Raw genomic sequence first — 18,465 nt, forward strand, 5'->3', positions numbered from 1 at the left:
TTGTGACTTGATGCATAACTTGTTTGATACTTGATATTTATGTACTTGTTGCGTGTGACTGGACTACTTGAATTTAAGTTGGAGGGGGTTGGGAGGAGTCATTGTCTATTGTTGACCTCTATGGTAGAATCAGTTGGCCTCTATGTATAATTTAGTTCATTATAAAAGGAGAAAAACTCAGATATGCCATCAAAATTTGAGAAAAATCTCACATATGCCATGAGTTAAAAGTCTGACTCATCTATTCCGTTTTTGTTTGAGAAAAGATTCATTCATGTCATTGTTTGTTAACTAAAAACAGTTTCAATTTTGCAAAATCATTTTCGCACATATTCAATTATGATATGACCACATCATTAATTAAATTATATTTCAAAAAAGGGAAATGCATCAAATATATCATCGAACTTTGAGAAAATTCTCATCCATACCATTATATGTTGACTGAAAATAATTTTATTTTGTAAAATTATTTTTTACACATGTTCAATTATGATTCGACCGCACCATTAGTTAAATCATTTTTTAAAAAGAAAAATGTGACTCAAATATGCCATTTACCTTGGAGAAAAGGCTCATCTATACCATTTTAGTTAACAACTAATAGCTTGGATGAACCTTTTCTCAAACAAACATGACATAAATGAACCAAACTTTTGACGATCAACATTGATAAACCTTTTCTCCAATGAATGACATATTTTAGTCTTTTCCCTTATAAAAATAGTAATTTCATGTCAAATTTACGATAAGTCATTTTCATGTTTCTCCAAAAAATAAAATATTTCTGTAAACTATAGTCAAATACATTTTGAAACTTCAATTCAAACTTCATCTAATTCCGATTTCCCAAAATAATTAAAAATTCATGATCAAACACTAATTTTCGTTTAAGCATATTTGGTTTGCATTTCGAGGTATTCAGATGTAGTCACACAAAGAACATTAATTGAAGAGCTAGTCAACAAATATAATAATGGTAATATGATAGTAATATGTATGTAAAATATTTTATTTGAAAGATGACAATGATATATGTTCATCCTACTATTTTACAGTAACATATTTGATTCAAACAGAAGGCGAAGGGTTTGGCAACAAGCAAACGACTTTCTATCATAGTTGCAAGGGTTTCAAATCTTAACTACTTAAGTACCAAAGGCTGCTTTCGGTTGGTTTCATAGTGGGGTTGTTTACTACAAGCTATCAGTGCTCACTACTGTCTTAGATTGAACGTTGACTTATCTTATTGTTGTTCAATCTCTAAGGCGAGTTTCCGCTGAGAACGGAATAGTGTTTGTGTCCAAAGGTGAACAAAGCCCTAGCTTTTAGAGTTCACTGCTTTTCTAGGCCGGCCGGAGAAGGGCTAATACTAAAACAAAGTTCAGCAAAGACTAGTCTAAATCAGCAGAGAGGAACATCTTTTACCAGAGGTCTCGATTTCAAGCCCTCTATATGAAGTTGCTTTTGATAGTGAACGTTACTCCAATGTATTTCTTTTACAAAGCTAATATAGTCAGCTTGGTTTTAAATTTGTTGAATCCATCCCATTGTTTTAGTCAACTTTAGCTATTCAATTGGTACAAGCAATTGTTAAAAAGGAATAGTAATTGGAGTTGAAAAGAAAAGATTTGGTAGTTGGCAAATTGGTAAGATTTGCAACCATTCTTGACTTTGCTATATTTACATATGTCATTAGTGACATAGGCATGGTTTTATCCTTCTATAAATAGAGCATTCTTGCTCATTTGTAGAACACACCAAGTTAGAGAGAAAAACCATTTTGAGAGCAAAGTGAGGTATTCCATAGACTATACAAGAAAATAGTCTGTGAAGAAAAATAGAGTGTGAGCGATATTTTAGTAAGACGGAAACCAAAAGAGTGTTGTTCCTTTTGAGTGTGTAGTAGTCACTTTGAGTATTGTATTCGTGACTACACAGTGTAAAATTCCTTACTATAGTAATATCAATTGCTCCTCTTAGTCCGTGGTTTTTTCCCTTATTCAGAAGGGTTTCCACGTAAAATTCTTGGTGTCGTTATTTTCCCATTTTATTTCCATTACTTTTACCATATATATTTTTGTGCTTGTCCGCGTTTTCCCAACAAACTGGTATCAGAGCCAAGGTTTTATCTGAGTATGCTCTGTGGTTGCAGCACAGTCTGAACTTCCACATCAGAAAAGATTTACTTTGATTTGCGATAACTATATTTTTTGGGGAAAACAATGGAAGCCAACACAAGTAGAATGGTTACTTTGAATGGTGTTAATTATGCCATTTGGAAGGGAAAAATGGAAGATCTGCTTTATGTTAAGAATTTTTACAAACCAGTATTTACCACTGTAAAGCCTGATAATAAAACAGATGAAGAGTGGAATCTGTTGCATAGACAGGTCTGTGGATTCATTAGGCAATGGGTCGACGATAATGTGTTGAACCATATTTCTGGGGAAACACATGCTCGAACCCTATGGGAGCATCTTGAAAGTTTGTATGCTCGAAAGACTGGCAACAACAAAATGTTCTTAATAAAGAAGATGTTGAGTTTGAAGTATCATGATGGTTCTCCGATGACAGACCATCTGAATAATTTTCAGGGGATAATGAACCAATTATCTGCTATGGGCATCAAATTTGATGAAGAAATTCAAGGCTTGCTTCTACTTGGTTCCCTACCAGATTCATGGGAAACATTTAGAACGTCATTGTCAAATTCTGCTCCGGATGGTGTGATCTCTATGGATTCCGCCAAGAGTAGTGTCTTGAACGAAGAGATGAGAAGAAAAACTCAAGGTTCCTCTTCGTCGGATGTCCTGATAACTGGCCCCAGAGGGAGAAATAAAACTCGTGGTTCTCAGCATAGAGAACAAAATAGGAGCAAATCCAAAGGCAGACTTAAGGATATTGAGTGCTATCATTGTGGCATGAAAGGGCACACAAAGAAGTTCTGCAGGAAGTTGAAGAGGGAGAACAAAAACAAAGAGGAAACTAAAGAAGATGGCAATGAAAATTGCCTAGCCACCGTCACCACCGAAGATCTTGTTACCGTTCTTGATGCAAACATGATAAATATTGCTTGTGATGAGTCAAGCTGGGTTGTGGACACTGGTGCCGCATCTCATGTGACATCGAGAAAGGATTTTTTCTCTTCCTACACTCCTGGTGATTTTGGAACCTTGAGTATGGGTAATGAGACTGTTTCTAGGGTGGTTGGTATTGGTACAATTTGTTTGGAAACTAGTATTGGAACTAAACTAGTTTTGAACAATGTGAAACATGCTCCTGATGTTCGTCTGCACCTAATTTCTGTTGGTGTTTTAGATGATGAAGGATATGTTAGTACCAACGGTGATGGAAAATGGAAGCTCATTAAGGGTTCCTTGGTTGTGGCTCGTGGTAACAAACGTCGTGGTCTATACTGGACTACGGCCTCTGCTTGTGTTGATATGGTGAATGCGGTTGAGAGCGATAGCTCTTCAACATTATGGCACAAGAGGCTTAGCCACATTAGCGAGAAAGGACTTAATGTTCTAGCCAAGAAGAAATTATTGTCAAATTTCCAAAGTGCTAAATTAGAAAAATGTGAGCACTGCTTGGCTGGTAAACAAAATAGAGTTTCCTTTAAGTCCTACCCTCCTTCGAGAAAGACAGAGTTGCTTGAGTTAGTGCACTCTGATTTATGTGGTCCAATGAAGACAAAGACATTGGGTGGTGCACTTTACTTTGTCACTTTCATTGATGATTGCTCGAGAAAACTTTGGGTCTATGTCTTGAAGACTAAAGACCAAGTGTTAGGTGTCTTTAAGCAGTTTCAGGCTTCAGTTGAAAGAGAAACTGGAAAGAAATTGAAATGTATTCGTACTGATAATGGTGGTGAATATTGTGGACCATTTGACGAATACTGCAAGCATCAAGGTATTAGACACCAGAAGACTCCTCCCAAGACTCCTCAGCTTAATGGTTTGGCTGAGAGGATGAACAGGACCTTGATGGAAAGAGTTAGATGTTTGCTTTCTGAAGCAAAGTTGCCAAACTCATTTTGGGGTGAGGCTTTATTGACCGCTGCACATGTTATTAATCTATCTCCTGCTGTTGCTTTGCAAAGTGATGTACCAAATAGTGTTTGGTATGGAAAGGATGTTTCCTATGACCATTTGAGAGTATTTGGTTGCAAAGCTTTTGTACATGTGCCGAAAGATGAGAGGTCAAAGTTAGATGCCAAGACAAGGCAATGCATCTTCATTGGATATGGCCTAGATGAATTTGGTTACAGGCTATATGATCCAATTGAAAAGAAACTTGTGAGAAGCCGTGATATTATTTTCATGGAGAATCAAACAATTGAAGATATTGACAAAGCGGAGAAGGTAGAATCTTCAAATTTTGATGGTATAGTTCATCATGATGAAGTTCCTCACACAAGTGTGCATGATGTTGTTGGGTTTGATAATCATGGTGACGCCCAGAATCATGTATCGAATCAACATGTTGATGTTGATAATAACAATGATATTGTTATTGATGATCCTGTTGCTCATGAAGTTGTGGACGAATCAAATATTCCGCTTCGGAGGTCCACAAGACAGCGGTTTCCTTCCTCCCGTTATTCACCCAATGAGTATGTGTTACTCACTGAAGGGGGAGAACCTGAATGTTATGAGGAGGCCATGGAAGATGAGCACAAGAATCAATGGATTGAAGCCATGCAAGACGAGATGAAGTCTTTGCATGAGAACCACACTTATGAGTTGGTAAAATTGCCCAAGGGCATGAGAGCTTTGAAGAACAAGTGGGTGTTCAAAGTTAAAGTTGAAGAACACAACTTGAAGCCCAGGTACAAAGCTAGATTGGTTGTTAAAGGATTCGGTCAAAGGAAAGGTATTGACTTTGACGAAATATTTTCTCCTGTTGTGAAAATGTCCTCGATTCGCACAGTTCTAGGTTTGGCTGCTAGTCTTAATTTAGAGATTGAGCAGATGGATGTGAAGACGGCTTTCCTTCACGGTGACCTAGAAGAAGAGATTTATATGGAACAACCTGAGGGCTTCAAAGTAGATGGTAAAGAAAATTTTGTATGCAAACTCAAAAAGAGTCTCTATGGCCTAAAACAAGCTCCCAGACAGTGGTACAAAAAGTTTGAATCTGTTATGGGGGAGCAAGGCTATAAGAAGACTTCTTCAGATCATTGCGTATTTGTACAAAAATTTTCTGACAAAGATTTTATCATCCTTTTGTTGTATGTGGATGATATGTTGATTGTGGGAAAGAATACTTCCAAGATTGACGAGCTGAAGAAAGAGTTGTGTAAGTCTTTTTCTATGAAAGACTTAGGTCATGCCAAGCAAATTTTGGGCATGAGAATTACTCGTCTTAGAGATAAAAGGAAGATTTATTTGTCCCAGAAGAAGTACATTGAACGCGTATTGGAGCGCTTCAATATGAAGAATGCGAAGCCTGTGAGTATACCTCTTGCTGGTCATATGAAGTTGAGCAAGAAGATGTGTCCTACAGCTAGGGAGGAAAAAGAGAACATGGCCAAAGTTCCATATTCCTCCGTTGTCGGAAGTCTAATGTATGCAATGGTGTGCACTAGACCTGATATTGCTCACGCAGTTGGTGTTGTCAGTAGATTTCTCGAAAATCCGGGAAAAGAGCATTGGGAAGCTGTGAAATGGATACTCAGGTATCTTAGAGGAAGCTCAGATGAATGCTTGTGTTTTGGAGCATCAAATCCAATCTTGAAAGGCTATACAGATTCTGATATGGCAGGTGACCTTGATAACAGAAAATCCACTACTGGATATTTGTTTACTTTTTCAGGGGGAGCTATATCATGGCAGTCAAAGTTGCAGAAGTGTGTTGCACTATCTACAACTGAAGCTGAGTATATTGCGGCTACTGAAGCCGGCAAGGAGATGATATGGCTAAAGCGATTTCTTCAAGAGCTTGGTTTGAATCAGATGGAGTATATTGTCTATTGTGACAGCCAGAGTGCAATAGACTTGAGCAAGAACTCCATGTACCATGCAAGAACAAAACACATTGACGTCAGATATTATTGGATTCGTGAGAAAGTGGAGAATGAATCATTTCACGTCAAAAAGATTCACACAAGTGAAAATCCTGCAGATATGCTGACCAAGATGATACCGAAAGACAAGTTCGAGTTATGCAAAGAACTTGTGGGTATGAGCTCTCTCTAAAGAAGTTGAAGATACCTTCTTCCAGTAAATGGGACTGGAGGGGGAGATTTGTTGAATCCATCCATTTTTTTAGTCAACTTTAGCTATTCAATTGGTACAAGCAATTGTTAAAAAGGAATAGTAATTGGAGTTGAAAATAAAAGATTTGGTAGTTGGCAAATTGGTAAGATTTGCAACCATTCTTGACTTTGCTATATTTACATATGTCATTAGTGACATAGGCATGGTTTTATCCTTCTATAAATAGAGCATTCTTGCTCATTTGTAGAACACACCAAGTTAGAGAGAAAAACCATTTTGAGAGCAAAGTGAGGTATTCCATAGACTATACAAGAAAATAGTCTGTGAAGAAAAATAGAGTGTGAGCGATATTTTAGTAAGACGGAAACCAAAAGAGTGTTGTTCCTTTTGAGTGTGTAGTAGTCACTTTGAGTATTGTATTCGTGACTACACAGTGTAAAATTCCTTACTATAGTAATATCAATTGCTCCTCTTAGTCCGTGGTTTTTTCCCTTATTCAGAAGGGTTTCCACGTAAAATTCTTGGTGTCGTTATTTTCCCATTTTATTTCCATTACTTTTACCATATATATTTTTGTGCTTGTCCGCGTTTTCCCAACAAACTGGTATCAGAGCCAAGGTTTTATCTGAGTATGCTCTGTGGTTGCAGCACAGTCTGAACTTCCACATCAGAAAAGATTTACTTTGATTTGCGATAACTATATTTTTTGGGGAAAACAATGGAAGCCAACACAAGTAGAATGGTTACTTTGAATGGTGTTAATTATGCCATTTGGAAGGGAAAAATGGAAGATCTGCTTTATGTTAAGAATTTTTACAAACCAGTATTTACCACTGTAAAGCCTGATAATAAAACAGATGAAGAGTGGAATCTGTTGCATAGACAGGTCTGTGGATTCATTAGGCAATGGGTCGACGATAATGTGTTGAACCATATTTCTGGGGAAACACATGCTCGAACCCTATGGGAGCATCTTGAAAGTTTGTATGCTCGAAAGACTGGCAACAACAAAATGTTCTTAATAAAGCAGATGTTGAGTTTGAAGTATCATGATGGTTCTCCGATGACAGACCATCTGAATAATTTTCAGGGGATAATGAACCAATTATCTGCTATGGGCATCAAATTTGATGAAGAAATTCAAGGCTTGCTTCTACTTGGTTCCCTACCAGATTCATGGGAAACATTTAGAACGTCATTGTCAAATTCTGCTCCGGATGGTGTGATCTCTATGGATTCCGCCAAGAGTAGTGTCTTGAACGAAGAGATGAGAAGAAAAACTCAAGGTTCCTCTTCGTCGGATGTCCTGATAACTGGCCCCAGGGGGAGAAATAAAACTCGTGGTTCTCAGCATAGAGAACAAAATAGGAGCAAATCCAAAGGCAGACTTAAGGATATTGAGTGCTATCATTGTGGCATGAAAGGGCACACAAAGAAGTTCTGCAGGAAGTTGAAGAGGGAGAACAAAAACAAAGAGGAAACTAAAGAAGATGGCAATGAAAATTGCCTAGCCACCGTCACCACCGAAGATCTTGTTACCGTTCTTGATGCAAACATGATAAATATTGCTTGTGATGAGTCAAGCTGGGTTGTGGACACTGGTGCCGCATCTCATGTGACATCAAGGAAGGATTTTTTCTCTTCCTACACTCCTGGTGATTTTGGAACCTTGAGTATGGGTAATGAGACTGTTTCTAGGGTGGTTGGTATTGGTACAATTTGTTTGGAAACTAGTGTTGGAACTAAACTAGTTTTGAACAATGTGAAACATGCTCCTGATGTTCGTCTGCACCTAATTTATGTTGGTGTTTTAGATGATGAAGGATATGTTAGTACCAACGGTGATGGAAAATGGAAGCTCATTAAGGGTTCCTTGGTTGTGGCTCGTGGTAACAAACGTCGTGGTCTATACTGGACTACGGCCTCTGCTTGTGTTGATATGGTGAATGCGGTTGAGAGCGATAGCTCTTCAACATTATGGCACAAGAGGCTTAGCCACATTAGCGAGAAAGGACTTAATGTTCTAGCCAAGAAGAAATTATTGTCAAATTTCCAAAGTGCTAAATTAGAAAAATGTGAGCACTGCTTGGCTGGTAAACAAAATAGAGTTTCCTTTAAGTCCTACCCTCCTTCGAGAAAGACAGAGTTGCTTGAGTTAGTGCACTCTGATTTATGTGGTCCAATGAAGACAAAGACATTGGGTGGTGCACTTTACTTTGTCACTTTCATTGATGATTGCTCGAGAAAACTTTGGGTCTATGTCTTGAAGACTAAAGACCAAGTGTTAGGTGTCTTTAAGCAGTTTCAGGCTTCAGTTGAAAGAGAAACTGGAAAGAAATTGAAATGTATTCGTACTGATAATGGTGGTGAATATTGTGGACCATTTGACGAATACTGCAAGCATCAAGGTATTAGACACCAGAAGACTCCTCCCAAGACTCCTCAGCTTAATGGTTTGGCTGAGAGGATGAACAGGACCTTGATGGAAAGAGTTAGATGTTTGCTTTCTGAAGCAAAGTTGCCAAACTCATTTTGGGGTGAGGCTTTATTGACCGCTGCACATGTTATTAATCTATCTCCTGTTGTTGCTTTGCAAAGTGATGTACCAAATAGTGTTTGGTATGGAAAGGATGTTTCCTATAACCATTTGAGAGTATTTGGTTGCAAAGCTTTTGTACATGTGCCGAAAGATGAGAGGTCAAAGTTAGATGCCAAGACAAGGCAGTGCATCTTCATTGGATATGGCCTAGATGAATTTGGTTACAGGCTATATGATCCAATTGAAAAGAAACTTGTGAGAAGCCGTGATATTATTTTCATGGAGAATCAAACAATTGAAGATATTGACAAAGCGGAGAAGGTAGAATCTTCAAATTTTGATGGTATAGTTCATCATGATGAAGTTCCTCACACAAGTGTGCATGATGTTGTTGGGTTTGATAATCATGGTGACGCCCAGAATCATGTATCGAATCAACATGTTGATGTTGATAATAACAATGATATTGTTATTGATGATCCTGTTGCTCATGAAGTTGTGGACGAATCAAATATTCCGCTTCGGAGGTCCACAAGACAGCGGTTTCCTTCCTCCCGTTATTCACCCAATGAGTATGTGTTACTCACTGACGGGGGAGAACCTGAATGTTATGAGGAGGCCATGGAAGATGAGCACAAGAATCAATGGATTGAAGCCATGCAAGACGAGATGAAGTCTTTGCATGAGAACCACACTTATGAGTTGGTAAAATTGCCCAAGGGCATGAGAGCTTTGAAGAACAAGTGGGTGTTCAAAGTTAAAGTTGAAGAACACAACTTGAAGCCCAGGTACAAAGCTAGATTGGTTGTTAAGGGATTCGGTCAAAGGAAAGGTATTGACTTTGACGAAATATTTTCTCCTGTTGTGAAAATGTCCTCGATTCGCACAGTTCTAGGTTTGGCTGCTAGTCTTAATTTAGAGATTGAGCAGATGGATGTGAAGACGGCTTTCCTTCACGGTGACCTAGAAGAAGAGATTTATATGGAACAACCTGAGGGCTTCAAAGTAGATGGTAAAGAAAATTTTGTATGCAAACTTAAAAAGAGTCTCTATGGCCTAAAACAAGCTCCCAGACAGTGGTACAAAAAGTTTGAATCTGTTATGGGGGAGCAAGGCTATAAGAAGACTTCTTCAGATCATTGCGTATTTGTACAAAAATTTTCTGACAAAGATTTTATCATCCTTTTGTTGTATGTGGATGATATGTTGATTGTGGGCAAGAATACTTCCAAGATTGACGAGCTGAAGAAAGAGTTGTGTAAGTCTTTTTCTATGAAAGACTTGGGTCATGCCAAGCAAATTTTGGGCATGAGAATTACTCGTCTTAGAGATAAAAGGAAGATTTATTTGTCCCAGAAGAAGTACATTGAACGCGTATTGGAGCGCTTCAATATGAAGAATGCGAAGCCTGTGAGTATACCTCTTGCTGGTCATATGAAGTTGAGCAAGAAGATGTGTCCTACAGCTAGGGAGGAAAAAGAGAACATGGCCAAAGTTCCATATTCCTCCGTTGTCGGAAGTCTAATGTATGCAATGGTGTGCACTAGACCTGATATTGCTCACGCAGTTGGTGTTGTCAGTAGATTTCTCGAAAATCCGGGAAAAGAGCATTGGGAAGCTGTGAAATGGATACTCAGGTATCTTAGAGGAAGCTCAGATGAATGCTTGTGTTTTGGAGCATCAAATCCAATCTTGAAAGGCTATACAGATTCTGATATGGCAGGTGACCTTGATAACAGAAAATCCACTACTGGATATTTGTTTACTTTTTCAGGGGGAGCTATATCATGGCAGTCAAAGTTGCAGAAATGTGTTGCACTATCTACAACTGAAGCTGAGTATATTGCGGCTACTGAAGCCGGCAAGGAGATGATATGGCTAAAGCGATTTCTTCAAGAGCTTGGTTTGAATCAGATGGAGTATATTGTCTATTGTGACAGCCAGAGTGCAATAGACTTGAGCAAGAACTCCATGTACCATGCAAGAACAAAACACATTGACGTCAGATATCATTGGATTCGTGAGAAAGTGGAGAATGAATCATTTCACGTCAAAAAGATTCACACAAGTGAAAATCCTGCAGATATGCTGACCAAGATGATACCGAAAGACAAGTTCGAGTTATGCAAAGAACTTGTGGGTATGAGCTCTCTCTAAAGAAGTTGAAGATACCTTCTTCCAGTAAATGGGACTGGAGGGGGAGATTTGTTGAATCCATCCCATTTTTTAGTCAACTTTAGCTATTCAATTGGTACAAGCAATTGTTAAAAAGGAATAGTAATTGGAGTTGAAAAGAAAAGATTTGGTAGTTGGCAAATTGGTAAGATTTGCAACCATTTTTGACTTTGCTATATTACCTATGTCATCAGTGACATAAGCATGGTTTTATCCTTTTATAAATAGAGCATTCTTGCTCATTTGTAGAACACACCAAGTTAGAGAGAAAAACCATTTTGAGAGCAAAGTGAGGTATTCCATAGACTATACAAGAAAATAGTTTGTGAAGAAAAATAGAGTGTGAGCGATATTTTAGTAAGACGGAAACCAAAAGAGTGTTGTTCCTTTTGAGTGTGTAGTAGTCACTTTGAGTATTGTATTCGTGACTACACAGTGTAAAATTCCTTACTATAGTAATATCAGTTGCTCCTCTTGGCTCGTGGGTTTTTCCCTTATTCAGAAGGGTTTCCACGTAAAATTCTTGGTGTCGTTATTTTCCCATTTTATTTCCATTACTTTTACCATATATACTTTTGTGCTTGTCCGCGTTTTCCCAACAAAATTGTTGTTCTACATAACTAAAAATTAAAGCAATTGGATATGCTGCATATGAATTGAAATGATTTGTGAACAAAGCCAACTATTATTAGAGACATAGGAGGATATTCAGAATACATGTAGAAGTAAAAAAAATAAAAATGCCCTGAAGCATTAAGAAGTGTTAAACTACATGAAGGCAATTATGAGAGGGATAATTTGGCAAGAGTTAATGCTAGAACTTTCACCCCGTTCGCGATATCCTCAACGGATGAAAACTCTTCAGGCTTATGGCTATATCCTGCAAAATCAATAACTAACAAGCATGAATAACAATCCAGACATCCTATGAAGCAGCAAAGTGAACTTGCACTGATGCTCGCTATGCCTAGCTTGTGATAGTTAATTCATACTGTAACTTTTTTTATAATCATCCAGCATATATTCCATCAGATACAGTTCTACTAGTCAGTAGCGTAGACAGGATTTTGAGTACGGGGATTCAAGGTTCAAGAAAATGTAAAAAGGGCACACCTACAATACGAACCTATGTCAAGGGGATTCAATAGTGTTTATGTATATACACAGTGTAACTTTCTGGCGAAGAGGATTCAGTTGACCCCCCTTTACCAAAGGTAGCTCCGTGACTCTGTCAAGGCTTCGAGTGTCTAAATGTTTTATTTTCTAAAATGGAAATAGGCGACGTAACTAGAAGTAAGACTGACATCAACGACAAATAAAGAAAATAGAAAGGGATAACGAAGGGATAATACGAACACAGAGAAAATGTGAACAACTAGTGGCAAAGGAAAGTGAGATGACATACCCTTGTAACATGGAATGAATATCATGCCCATCGGAGATACTCTGCAAGGATTTTAGCATGAAATTTAGCAAGAAATTTTGGTCAGAAAGCATAGAAATTTGTGTCCTACATAAACTGCATGGACCTCGAGTTCCATAAGGGATCTATGAACTTGAGAAGATAAAATGCATGATTAAATACAAATGCGGAGGTTCTCCCCCTTTACTTACCTTGCCATAAACAAGGAATCATGATAGGCTCGACTAATCATTTTCTTGTGAGTCAAATTTAGCTCTTGACATGCTAATTCTGTTGCCTTAGTGATTGACTCATCTGAAAGGGCTGGTGGATCTTGATTCACTATTTCAAACTCCGAGAGTATAACTCTGCGTTTTTTAGCAATGGATAAAGCCGACTGATGGATTTTCTCAATTACAAGATTTCGACGGCTTTCATCAATGTCACGTGTATCTGTCCCACCAAAAACAAAACGACTTTGTTGTCAGATACAGCAAATACAGATAGTGTACTAGGCTTTGGATAGAATATGTAAGATAATGTGAATACTTGAGTCATGAAATGCGACTCTTTCCTTTCAAAATTGATTAACTTGAAACAAACTAGTTTTATGATCATCCTGTCAGCTGGAATGATTTGTAGAGACAAAATACATGATCCGACAGTAAGTATACCTATTTCAAGGTGTGCCATGCTCGGGATGCTGTTGATTGCTCCAGGATGCAGCTTCAGAATGCCTTGAAAAAGAAAATCATTAGATCTTATTGAGAGATCGCCTAATAATTCTCACAGCAATTAATAGTTCCACACGTTGATGAGTTTCTCCTTTCCCCGGAGAGTTCCATTATCAGATGCAGATTAAACCATTCATGATTCATCGGAGCACAAAGTAGGTTACACTAGACCAGTGTCTTCTAGTATGAGGCAAAAGACATTAGCTTACCAACAGTTCCAACAGTGTCAATGGATCCGGAATCTAGTACATGTTTCTCCACAGCTAAAGCCAACTCTGCAGCAGCCACTCCAGCATCGTTTCTGTTCCAAATTAGTTACGGGGAACAATGAGCCATATATTGGAATAGATTATTAGCAGCACATTGCCCAAGGAGAGAATATATATATATATATATAAGACTTATATTCCCTATTGCAATCAACATAAAATCAGATGCCTCTCAACATTTTGAATAATGCAGATGATAGCTGAAAAACAATAGAAGAGAAAATGCTTTACGGCTTGAGAGCCACAATGCAAGTCAGGGAACAGAGGAAGAGCTTACAACAAAGAAGACAGTTTTCAAGCTTAGTCTAATGAGGAACACATAAATTTAGAAGAAGGCAGGCACGTAAATTTTGAAAGTCGATATGCTAACAGCCAGAGTCAGTTCTTTATAAAGTTTTGAACTTTCCAAAGAGATTCCAAACAAAAGCAACTAGCACATGACCCTGGTGGTAGTTATCTGTCTACCACAACATAGACAGACAACCATCTTAATACTTTGTAAGTATGAAACACTCTAGCTAGTAGCTCTTCAAAAAATAGTTACCTTTCTGGCATCAAGGCAGCTCCTGCATGACCTCCATTGCCTTCAAATGTTACTTTGATGCTTGCTGGAGCAGCAATTGCAGTCACAACACCAATGGAAGTACCTGCATTGACAGATAAACCAGCTTAACTATCGCTACAGACTACATCTAAACCTGTCCTTGCATTGGATCACCAGAAATAAAATAACCATTTAACAACAGCCTACCTTCTTTTTCTAGAATGGGACCTTGCTCTATATGCAACTCGACAAAAGCAAAATAGCTTCCTTTTTTGAGAAAGACTTCAGATAAATCACCCTTAGCATTTGCGTAACCAGCAGATTTGGCAGCATCAGAAAAGGAAATATTCTGGTTGTCAACAGTCTTCTTTAGAAGTTCAGCAAGTTGTACACTTCCTGCCAGCAAACGGCTGCAAATATCATGATCATCAGAGTCTGAACTGGATATGGGACGCGTTTAGCACTCCTATATTGCAACATAAGCAGTTAAAAAGCAAATGGAACCTAATAATTAATGTATGCCGTCCGTCCATCAGAGGGAACTCGGTGAATGCATTTGCTTATCCTCTTAGATGCTTAAGTAAGTGATCAAGATCCTAACCTTCCCAGACAGCTTATCCCAAACCTCGTGGGCTCTTCTGAAGTGAACATAATCACTTCTAGTGACCTCTTAGGCTTGAAACCCGACCTGTGGTAATTTGGATTTAAATCAGCAAACAGAAGACAGAACTCTGCCGTTAAACAAAGTAGCAGCCAAATGCTAAGTGTATAGATAATTGTTGAGTTTTCTTTGTTTAAGCAGTCTGGTGATGGAACAAAATGTTAAGTTTAAGCAGTCAGGATATATGCATACCGCTTTAGCACATTAATGGACTCTATTGCACCCAAAACACCAACCACGCCATCATATTTTCCGGAGTATGGTATAGCATCAACGTGAGAGCCAGTTAAAACGGGGGCGAGCTCAGGTCCATATCCATTCCTGTGAACCACAAGATGACAGTCATGTTCAAGATATGATAGGTAGAAAGCAAGTTGAGGGGCAAATGGGTGCAAATAAATTTTCAAATTAGATTGTAAGCAAGTCGAGGGGCAGATGGGTGCAAATAAATTTTCAAATTAGACTATCTTCTAATTAAATGGAGATAAAGTCAAAGTTCCACATAAAGCATCTCATCAAAATCAATGCTAACCAGACCTTTAAGAAATCTGTGCCAGTTTATTTCACATTTTTTTTGCTTTCGGGGTAAATACCAATTTTTGAAGCTAAACCAAACTACATTAATCATTTTATAAAACCTAAAATGTAGATATTCAGAAAATTTCATGAGATGTATTTCCTCGTACCAAATGGAAATAGAATACATTTCAACAAATTAGTCAAAGTTCACAAATCTGAATCCAGGAAACAGAAAATTGTCAAACATTTGACGTACTTGGATAATACATATGTATTAAAAAGCTTATGCTTTAGAATAGATGGAGAAAAGCATCATGATACAAACTTACCACCGACCAAAAATGTTCCCGACAGCATCCTCTCTAACTGAGAGACCAGAAAGTTCCATCAAATCTTTAATATAACTGCATGATAAATAAGCAAACAAGTAAACCACATGTGTTTATTACTTATTCAGAAGTAAAAACAATGCTTCCAATATTACTTCTACGAAATTGATCAAGAATCAAATAGGCATTTCATACAGATCTATGAGCAACTAGAAATTTTACGAGGGAACAATAGTACCAAAAAAATTGAATGATCTAATCCCACAAGAATAAACCAGAAAAAGAACAAATTTAGTTACACATCAAACTGAAATTCCAATCATAACATACAGAAGGAACTATAGAATTTCGCCAGACTGGAACTCAACTATACTGCTTTAAGATACACCCCTGTTTATCGGTATAGCGTTTACTTCCTTAAACATGTCTTTTCTATTTGGTTAGACAAGTATAGCCCATTTTTTGAGTACCACAGAACCCAAAAAGCTATGACGGATCCACTAAACACTTCTCAAAAGTTATTATGCCAATTTTGTCCTCAAAGTGAAATGTAGAAGCAGATGCAATCTTCCTATTTTCATAACTTTAAAAAATCAAACGTTGAAAACAACAATTTCTCTAGCTAAAATCATCAGTATAAAAGGAGTGTTTCTCGTGGTAGTTTCATTTCAATTTTTTTTTCTTTGGCAGAACATGCTCTTCCTGTCACAGAATATAGATATAAGAAATGGGCCGTACTGTATGGGAAGTACATTTTGCATGGTACCAGGTCATACACCTGATTACCTGTTCTTCTTTCGTGATTACTCAAACTATAGGAAGAGAGACGAAGACAGTTCAAATTAGTTTCAATGAAGGTACTGAACTGACTACACCAGCTACTCCAAATTCAAGATCACATTTGCTCAACTTTTAGCTCAGTATAGTTTCTGAACTCTGAACCATAACAATAGCACAAACAGATATAGGCTTTATTTAACGTCAAATAAGCAAAATGTTCTAATAAGCTAAATATATATACCTCCTTGCTAATACATCCTTCTCACTGTATAGGATCCTAGTGACAGAAGGCGCAGGTGAATCTGAGAAAGTTGCTAGCTCATCTATCTAGAACAACACATAGAACGACACAAGCAACAAACTATTATAAGATAAATTTCAAAAACACTGCACTTAATATGATAACAATTGAAATAAGTTATAGCACATACATCTACATCATTTCTACAGAATAAAACACAGATTCAAAATGCATAATATATTTTCTGAAAGTTCCAGTTTATTAAGTTGCTGTCTTTCTCAAACATAACATCACAGAAAAACGAGATGCCAATTTACACTTTTCCAGTGTACTTGAAAAGACTAAAATAGTTACAAGTCATACTTTAAATTAGGTACTTTAGTCACACAACAAATTGCATCCTACTTCAGAAAAGGTGTTTTACACTCAATTCTACAAATTGTAAATCACAAAGGATATCCAACTACAAACGAAAGTGGTCGAAACAATGGATATAAAAAGTTTGATTTTTCCCATTCTGTTGTGCACTTTGAGCTGCATTTGATCAGATATTTTCAGAACAAAGGTTAATATTCCTACTACAGCAGTTGAAATAACCTCCCATGTTTCATCAATGATAAATTCACAATCCAATAATGATGAAAAAAGTTAACTTTACACAATTCCTTAATGCTTAGTAAAATGAGACTTCTAGCCTATTTGACCAAGTTTCCAGAGTCCAAAAATGCTTATTTTAAAAAAGTGAGGCGTTTGGCCAAGCTTTTGGGAGAAAATAAGTGCTTCTCGTAAATAGCACAAGCTAAAAAGTAGTTTTTTCCTAAAAGCATTTTTAAGAATCCAATTACATTGGGGTCAACTATATGAATCCGCGCACTGACTACATTACTCCAATCAAACTCATCACATCTGGGATAAGCTATATGAATCCTCACACCCCTTTAATCCATTTAAACTCATCCCATACCAATATTATACAAATACAAATAAAAAGTACTCAAGATTGTACAAATTATGTATATTTTCTACACCAATATATTCAGCAAACCAAAAGAAAACACTCTTTTCCTTTCTTTCTTTCTTTCATGTATTTACTATTCATCACTGTATTTTTTTTCCATAAAAGGCAAAAACCCAATTCAGAGTTCACAAGAACCACATCCTGATAAGCTCTTTTATCACTAAAGATTCAATTTTTATATCAAATTCAAGAAAACACAGTCACAAAAGATAACTTTTTTTTGCTAAAATTACCTGTTTCTGTAGAGTATCAGAGTTGACAGATAAAGAATTGGGATATTTAGGTTCATGAATTTGGTACCCAGAAAATTCCTCCATGGTTTTAATTGTCATGTCTTCATCATGACCAAATATTCCTGGAAAATCACTGATAAAGTATAGAGAAAAGATGAAGATGAAAAGAGAGAATCTCAAAGCCATCATTTTTCTTTTTTTTGTGTGTTATGTGGGACTCTTAATTTTTTATTTATCATATATGCTTTTACATGTAGTAGCATTTTTTATCGATCCATATTCGATATATATATTGAAATTCGATTAATTTGTCTATTCAAAAGGTTCATGACTCAAACTCTATTTAAGGAATTGTAACCCCATTCATGACTACTCCAAAATCTTGTTGTAAGGCTATTATTTTTTCAAAAGTGAAATAATTGTTTTTATGGTATAGTTACTTTTATTAATGAATAAATTTTAATTAATTGAAATTTTTCACTTTATTTGAATAATTATTCTATATTGTTTCATAATATATATCGTATCTTTTATTTAATTTTTTAAAGAATAAATTATGAGAATCATTGTGGATTTTTAGGAGAAAAGGGCCAAAGGTATCACATGATTTTCACCTTGGAATAATAACACAAAGATACCATCAATAAGTTAAACTTGAACGACTCCACCAAATATTCACTTTAATTTTCGTCGATATTTATTATTTTATAATTTTTGATATTTAATATTTATATCAAAGTTTTTATTAACTTCATATCGTGCGTTCATTTTGGAATGACCTAAAAGGTGAAACAGTC

General features: G+C 36.8%; 1 protein-coding gene across 1 annotated transcript; it reads right to left on the reverse strand.

Annotated features, from left to right (window-relative positions):
- Nucleotides 1-11,590: 11,590 nt before the first annotated feature.
- On the reverse strand, nucleotides 11,591-17,900 carry LOC107029269 (ureidoglycolate hydrolase). The gene is made up of 12 exons (XM_015230650.2): nucleotides 17,669-17,900; nucleotides 16,418-16,503; nucleotides 15,397-15,471; nucleotides 14,741-14,869; nucleotides 14,489-14,575; nucleotides 14,095-14,297; nucleotides 13,888-13,990; nucleotides 13,284-13,375; nucleotides 13,015-13,077; nucleotides 12,553-12,793; nucleotides 12,344-12,384; nucleotides 11,591-11,818 (listed from the first exon to the last, which is right to left on the reverse strand). Exons 1-12 carry the CDS (start codon nucleotides 17,855-17,857, stop codon nucleotides 11,721-11,723), a joined length of 1,407 nt encoding a protein of 468 aa, XP_015086136.1. The 5' UTR covers nucleotides 17,858-17,900; the 3' UTR covers nucleotides 11,591-11,720.
- Between the last annotated feature and the right edge of the window lie 565 nt (nucleotides 17,901-18,465).

The sequence above is a fragment of the Solanum pennellii genome, chromosome 9, assembly GCF_001406875.1.
Source record: "Solanum pennellii chromosome 9, SPENNV200".
NCBI classification, from domain to species: domain Eukaryota; kingdom Viridiplantae; phylum Streptophyta; class Magnoliopsida; order Solanales; family Solanaceae; genus Solanum; species Solanum pennellii.

Coding starts and splice junctions, on each gene's coding strand:
- LOC107029269 (XM_015230650.2), bottom strand. CDS start 17,857: ATGATGGCTTTGAGATTCTCTCTTTTCATCTTCATCTTTTCTCTATAC. Junction 12,385..12,552: donor GATTCCTTGTTTATGGCAAG/GTAAGTAAAGGG, acceptor AAATCCTTGCAG/AGTATCTCCGATGGGCATGA. Junction 11,819..12,343: donor ATTCATTCCATGTTACAAGG/GTATGTCATCTC, acceptor TTGATTTTGCAG/GATATAGCCATAAGCCTGAA.